This window comes from Leuciscus leuciscus, assembly GCF_965113295.1.
Source record: "Leuciscus leuciscus genome assembly, chromosome: 5".
Taxonomy (NCBI): Eukaryota; Metazoa; Chordata; class Actinopteri; order Cypriniformes; family Leuciscidae; genus Leuciscus; species Leuciscus leuciscus.
In genome coordinates, this window is record NC_138729.1 from 50,168,926 (window position 1) to 50,176,387 (window position 7,462).

General features: G+C 31.5%; 1 protein-coding gene across 2 annotated transcripts; it reads right to left on the reverse strand.

The window, feature by feature from the left end:
• Nucleotides 1–152: 152 nt before the first annotated feature.
• Nucleotides 153–6,066, reverse strand: cUnhxorf58 (chromosome Un CXorf58 homolog). 2 transcript variants are annotated; one of them, XM_082171154.1, is made up of 8 exons: nt 5,919–6,065; nt 5,722–5,824; nt 4,455–4,549; nt 4,005–4,113; nt 2,927–3,049; nt 2,648–2,847; nt 1,557–1,647; nt 153–896 (listed from the first exon to the last, which is right to left on the reverse strand). In XM_082171154.1, the coding sequence occupies exons 1-8, from the start codon at nt 5,927–5,929 to the stop codon at nt 678–680; spliced, it is 951 nt and encodes a 316-aa protein (XP_082027280.1). In that variant the 5' UTR covers nt 5,930–6,065; the 3' UTR covers nt 153–677. The 2 variants fall into 2 exon arrangements, with proteins under 2 accessions (XP_082027280.1, XP_082027281.1); XM_082171155.1 differs by lacking the exon at nt 2,927–3,049 and having other exon boundaries at nt 5,919–6,066.
• Between the last annotated feature and the right edge of the window lie 1,396 nt (nt 6,067–7,462).

Genomic DNA, 7,462 nt, shown 5'->3' on the forward strand with positions numbered 1-7,462 from the left:
AATGTTTTATTTTCTTCCATTTGTTTCTAATGCTAGTCTAAACAATGTGATGCATGAAAAAATACTAAATTCAAAAAACTTTTTTTCTGGGGCTCAGGAGGTTATTATATTTCATCAAATATTAAGATCAAATATAAAATCAATATCACAACTGAAAAACAGGCCGTTTATTATGAAATATCCATGGTGTTTCATCATTCCTTTCTCTAATCCTTATTCACTTTTTTTTTCTTTCTTTTTTTTCAACACATACAGTATTTTGTGAAAAATCAGGTATTGTTTTAAATATAGGACTAGTTTAAATATAATTAGTATTTTTCTGATCAGGCATGCTTGGTTTGTTGCATGTGATGTATTTCTCATGAGAATTACTACATTTCTACTGAAGCATGTGTAGTGTATGGCACGTCCATCTGTTTCTGGGATGGATGTCTATCGAGGGTGAATATGCATGAAGTATGAAAGGTGGATCAAACAAAAGAGCCCAAATGTTCAAATACAAGTGTTACCATATGTTGTTTAGTCAAATGAAGCCATTAACCCAGAACTGCAAAGTACTCATAATTATTTTAATTATTATAATTATAATTATTTTAATTGCCAATTCAAATTCTCAGAATAATGCACTAATAGTTTGTGGTGTATACTTAAATCAGTGTAAAACCTAGTTTCTCCGTCTAAATGAGCTCGGGTGTTTGGACAGCCTCTATATCCAGTTGCTTTGACCAGTTGCACAGTTTCTCAGCCTCTTCCTCCCATTCAGACTCCGATGAGTTTACGTCATAGTCTTCAGTCTCAACTAATGGTAGGACTATCTTGATGCCCCATTTCTCAGGTTTCCCGTTCTGTTTCTTCATGTCAGGGTTATTAATGCTGTCCACATGTTCGTCTAACACCTGGAAACGAGAGCAACTCAGGTTTGGTTCCACAGAAAATACAAATATCATCTCATTTCTGTCACGAAAACTCTCTGAGTGTTTAGCAAGGTAATGGATACAGTAACACTGTAAAAAAAAAAAAAAAATGTTTTCATTATTTGTCATCACAACTTTTTATCTTTTGTCAAATCAATTTCGATAATTAATGTGGTTCAGATTACATAATATTTTGAGTTTCTATTGATTAAACCAATCTCCTTCATTGCATTAACAAATTTTTTTAATTTCAATCAACTCAACATTTTAAGGCAACCAGGTAACTTACTTTTTTAAGTTAAACCAACAATATTTTTTACAGTGTAATGTAATTATATCTGAAGCAACTGTGATTAAATTACTGAAAAATTAAGAGTAATCCTTTACTTTTTCAAGGCAAATAGTAATTAAATTGCAGTAATTAATTACTTAGTAATGCATTAAACCCAACACTGGTGGAGTTTTGGGAGAGTAAAGCAAATGTGCTGTAGAAATAAATGTTTTTGTTGTTGTGTTATTCGTTGTGAAATTTACGTGTGCTTTCTGAGTGAAAATGGTTTCTCTTATTCAGTGTACAGTTGTTGGTATTGAAAGTGATGGGGAACCTTATATGTTTAGACAAATGCAAAAATGATCTCTTACGCTCTGAGTCTCGCTGAGGCCGTAGAGGCGTCTCTTGCGATCTGCAGTGTGTTGAGCGCGAGCAGAGCGTCGTGTCGAGGTCAGGAAACCTCTGGACACATCAAAATTATGTTAAAAGAGTTAAAAGCATGAGTTGAGAAATATTGCTCTTTAACTATATGACATTTGGTTTGTTAGAGACTAATGCAAGATAAAACTGAATACACTAGTCAAGAGTTTTGGATCAGTAAGCTCTCTTCTGCTCACCAAGGCTGCATTTATTTGATTAAAAATACAAAAAAATATATAAATATTATTACAATTTAAAACAGCTGTTTTCTGTTTGAATATATAGTAAAGTGTAATTTATTCCTGTGATCAAAGCTGAATTTTCAGCATCATTACTCCAGTCTTCAGTGTCACATGATCCTTCAGAAATCACTCTAATATGATGATTTGATGATCAAGAAACATTTCTGATTATTATCAATGTTGAAAACATTATTTAGTTATTTACATTTTTATTTCAGGATTATTTGATGAATAGAAAGTTCAAAAGAACAGCATTTATCTTAAATAGAAAGCTTTTAAACTCCACCATTCAAAAGTTTGGTGTCAGTAAGAATTTTTATTTAATTTTTTGGGGGAAAGAAACAAAAGAAATCAATACTTTTATTCATCAAGGATGAATTAAATTGATCAAAAGTTACAGTAAAGACGTTTATAATGTTAGAAAATATTCTATTTCAAATAAATGCTGTTCTTTTTAACTTTCTATTCATCAAAGAATCCTAGAAAATCCTAGACTGTTTTCAACATTGATAATAATAATGAATGTTTTTTGAGCATCAAATCATCATATTAGAATGATTTCTGAAGGATCATGTGACACTGAAGACGTAATGATGCTGAAAATTGAAAATTCAGCTTTGATCACAGGAATAAATTACATTTTAAAGTATATTAAAATAGAAAACAGTCATTTTAAATTCTCATAATATTTAACAATTTTAATGTTTGTTTGTTTGTTTTTTAATCAAATAAATGCAGCCTTGGTGAGCAGAAGAGACTTCTTTTTCATACCGATCCCAAACTCTTGAATGGAAGTGTACCTGTGCGAGAGCTCCTGTCCGGCATAACCGGGTCGTAACGGTGGGACCGCTCTGAGTCTGCCTGCACAAAAACCTCTCGTTCCCGGCTTTACATCCCGTCTGAGAGCAACGTCCCGGGACAGCACCTTCAGAGACAGGAACCGCCATCCGTTTTCTCTCCCACCAAGACGTGCCGGAAGCTCATCCAGATGGCTGGAATACTGCGGGAGAAAAGGATGAACATTAAAGCATGACCACTTGACAGAAGTGGAGTTGTGAAATAAGGTGTTCTTCCTCCACCTGCATATAGTCTCTCATGCAAATCACATCTTGTGGTTCAACAGCGGCTTTGTGAATCTCGTTCACTGAAATGAGATCCATAAATACTCGATTTCCCATCATCCTGCAGGAGTCTGCTGTGGCCTGTTGGTGGAGACACACGTAATAATGTGCAATAATTCAAATGCATTTTTTTTTAATCCCTTTTGATCTCATAGAAAACTATGGGAGCCCATTTCCACCACAACGGGAAAAAATAATGCTCTGCAAGTCTTATAATTATGACATAAATGTTAAAATTATAGCATACAAATTCATAATTATGAGATAAAAGTCAAAATTATGACTTGAAAGCCACAATTATGAGATAAAATTCAAACTTTTAAACTTACAATTTTTCTGACTTTCAATGTCATAATTTTGCCTTTTTAATCTCATTATCCTGATTTTGTCAATTTTGATTTGTGTCATAATAACTTTTCATGTCAGAATTTTGACTATTTATGTCTAGAATAAACTAGAATTAAAACTTAAATCATTAATAAAAATAAATAAATAAATAAACATTTTTGTTACTTGAAATAAAATAAACATTAACTAGTAATAAGTTAAATGCCAAGAACTTGCCAAGGCAAAATTTCTTATTTTAATTTAGTTTAACTTGATGTACAACAACAACAAAAAAAGACTAAAACTGAAACAAAAATTAATTAATAAAAACTATTTAGACATAAAAAAAAAAAAAAATTACAACAAAAATGACTAAAACTTTAACTAAAATTAAACCTACATTTGTATGTAAAAATAATGTTTATTAGATGAAATAAACATTAACTGGAATAAATAGATAATAAATAAATTATTTTAATAGTTTCCAAGGCTTCATTGCTCATTTTATTTTAGTTTAACTTATACTAAAATAACTTAAAAATAAATATACAATTTTTATATAAAATATAGGCTATCAATAACAATAACTACTAAAAATGGCAAAAACACACAACAAAATGGCTAAAACTTTACCTAAAATGAAAATGGAAAAAATAAAAACTAATTCAAAATATGAATAAAAAACTATAACAGCTTGTATATTCATGACCTGGTTGGAGGGAGCAAAGACTTTTTGTCCAGACAGATTCTGTCGTCCTCCTCCTCCGATGTGGAAAACCTTGAACACGACTGAAGGTGGGAATCGAGGACCTGCAAACCTGAACACACATGTGATGTATGAGGAAGACCGGGGTTAGTTGTCACACAGTGTATTCCAGTAAATATTTCTCAGGGTAGCCTAGGTTTATTTTTGAAAGTCAGACACAAACATTAAAATATATTTGAACACTAGCCTCAGTCTCTCTGCTTTATTAAATCTTTTTTTTTTTTTTATCCAGCATGAAACAAACAGGTTGCAAGTACGATTCTGATAAGTGATGGACAAGCAATCTGATGCAAAGTTTGATTTAATTGTCTTCAATTTATCTGTGACATTCTGGGCAACAGAAAAGTTTTACAGTATATGCTGCCTCATAATTCTGCTTGATCTGAAATGCACCTGAATCGTAGCTTGCACCTCAGACTGGGGTCCTTCAGGAGTTCAGCTTCTCTGGGACTGAGCTGATGCAGAACTGCTGAAGCCGGACACTGTTCCTGCAACACACACACACACACACACACACACACACACACACACACACACACACACACACACACACACACACACACACACACACACACACTTGAGAAGGTTTATTGCTATAAAAGTGCTGAAAGGAATGTTAAATCATTCCCATATCTTTTTTTTTTATCCCTTTATTTTCATTTTCTTAAAGACACCAAACATGCACAATGACACCAAAATAGTAACTATACATAGGCCTAATCATTCCCATATCTAATAAATATATTGATTTACAGTAAAATGGATACATTTGGGGTCTGAGGAACTGCTGGAAAGAGTAAGTATTGCTTTTGCTTTTGTATTTACTGCACTGTAAAAATGATTTTTCAAAGTTGGTTGTAAATAAAACAAAGATTATTGATCTTTGCATTTTACCAAAAAAGAACTATTTCAGTTTTTATACTTTTTCATGTATAGTCATTTAACTATCGCTTTTTTATTGCCTTTTTTCCATATTGCATATTTAAGAAATAATCATAATGTCATTCCAAAACTTAAACACTCAAAATTCATCCTGTGAAACCTGTTTTAAATTTGGACATTGAGTTAACATGGAAACTTGATAATTATCTTTATTCTAGAATATTATTCTAAAAGCCCATCTTTCTTTTATGGACCAAAAGGAGATTAAAAAAAATAATAATTTCGCTCACGCTCGTGCATCATTGAAGAACATTAGCCATGGTTTTATTATAGTAAAAGTGTAAAATTATTATTTTTATTTTATTTATTTTTGGCACCCCCAGAACGCATGGGATCATGTGATACTTTTGCATGTTTAAAAAGCTTGATGCCGGTCCCTATTCACTGCTATTATACAGACGATTGCGAGCTGGACATTTATTTATTTATTTATTACAACACCAGAGTGAGCAAATGATTACATAATTTTCATTTTAGGATGAACTATCCCTTTTGAAACCGTTTAACGGCTCGATGACTTCAACTTTGTTAATTTGTTAATTAGACATATGACTTCATATTTTGAAGTGTTTTCACGATTGTTCAGAAATAAGGGGTGAATGTTAACAGGCAAATTCGATGTGTTAGGCCTATGTAAATATTTTAATTTATTAATAATATATATTTAATAAAAAAATTAAAAAATGACATACATCCGGTTTGACCGGGCATGACTTACAGCCGCGCGGAGAGTGTTGATCAGGAGTGTGAAGAGCCGTCTGTCCCTGAACGATCTCCAGTAGGACTGGATTCTTCTGGCACACTTCTCATAATTCTCCAGTCTAAGTGCAAAATGATCATTTTGTGTTTTAGAATCGATGTTCTCAGATATTATTAGGCTTTTGCGAAGTTTGGAAAGTATCAAATGCCACTCACCTCCCCTCCATAGCAATCACACACACACACACACACACACACACACACACACACACACACACACACACACACACACACACACACACACACACACACACACACACACACACACACACACACACACACACACATATGCTGATTGTTAGAGATAAACTGGCTCTGATGTTTGTTGTCAGACCAGTAGCCTAGTCTTGTCTGTAGTGGTTGCTAGGAAACCAGTAAATGAGTTTTAGCAAAGAGAGGGTGATAAAATCTAAATTTCCAGTGTGAAAACTTTCCTTCTCATACAAACAAAATAATATGTAACAAATATAGGCGTAATCCATGTATGGATATGATCAAAATAGCAGATTAGTCAAATTATTTTACTGACAGAGTTTAGCAGTGTACTACATATGGAAAAGATCAGATATGAAATTGCTGGTAAACCGAAGAAATTCTTACAGATTTGGAAGTCCTTTATGGATTTTCTGGAAGGGGATCATGGAATTTAACATACTGGACATATATTCTAATAGGTGTGGTACTGTAGATTATATAGCATCTTGCAGGGTGCAATAATTCACTTTTTTTCATTATTGGGTAAACATTGGTATTGGCATTTTCTTTTAAGTATTTTACTTTTAATGTATGTGTATGTAGAGGTTTGCAATGTGTATATGTATACATGTATGTATGGATATTGTATGTTTCTGTGTGTATATGCACTTATACATATGTATTATATAGGCATTTATCTTTTTTTTTTAGTTTTTTTTTTTACTTATTTGCTGGCATGGGGTGGGGGGTTTTTCTGTAAAAATGTGAAAAGCTTTAAATAAAATATGAAAAAAAAAGATTTTTTTAAATTTTACTGCAATACGCTTCATGAACACTAGATGGCGGGAAAACGCTACGTATCTAAATTAAATACATTTATTTATTTATGTAATAAATATTTATTATTATAAATATATTTATTTTATTATAAATATATTATTTATATTTTAAATATTATTTATTTTAAATTAAAATAAATGGATTATTTATCCATTTAGTCTTTGGAATGACTACATTTAAAACATAATTGTATTTATAGCCTACTTTTGAGCCTGACTACTTGGAACGTAAGCTGTTGTTGATTTAATTAAGATTGATGTATGTTTTCATCTAATAAGCTTTCATAATTATTATTATTAAGCTTTAATCATTTAATCATATTATTAATATAACTATTATTAATCTTTAATCATTTTACTTCAACAAATACATTGTTATTTCTCCTTAACTTGATCACGAATTAACTATGAATACAATAGAATAAGTAAAAACACAGATAAAATGCAAAGAAATCAAATAAACAAAATAAATAAAACCTGAACCGAAGACAAACTTAATGTCTTGCACATCGACAAACAATTTTCCTCTTACTTGATTATTAATCAACTCTACAACTGAATTATTGAAAACACAAATATTACATAAACACACATACATACATGTACATATATATATCATTTATACATTTATATATATATATATTTAGGCTAGCCTATACACACACA

Coding starts and splice junctions, on each gene's coding strand:
- cUnhxorf58 (XM_082171154.1), bottom strand. Junction 3,050..4,004: donor TCTTTGCTCCCTCCAACCAG/GTCATGAATATA, acceptor CTCCACCAACAG/GCCACAGCAGACTCCTGCAG. Junction 1,648..2,647: donor GGACAGGAGCTCTCGCACAG/GTACACTTCCAT, acceptor TGATGTGTCCAG/AGGTTTCCTGACCTCGACAC.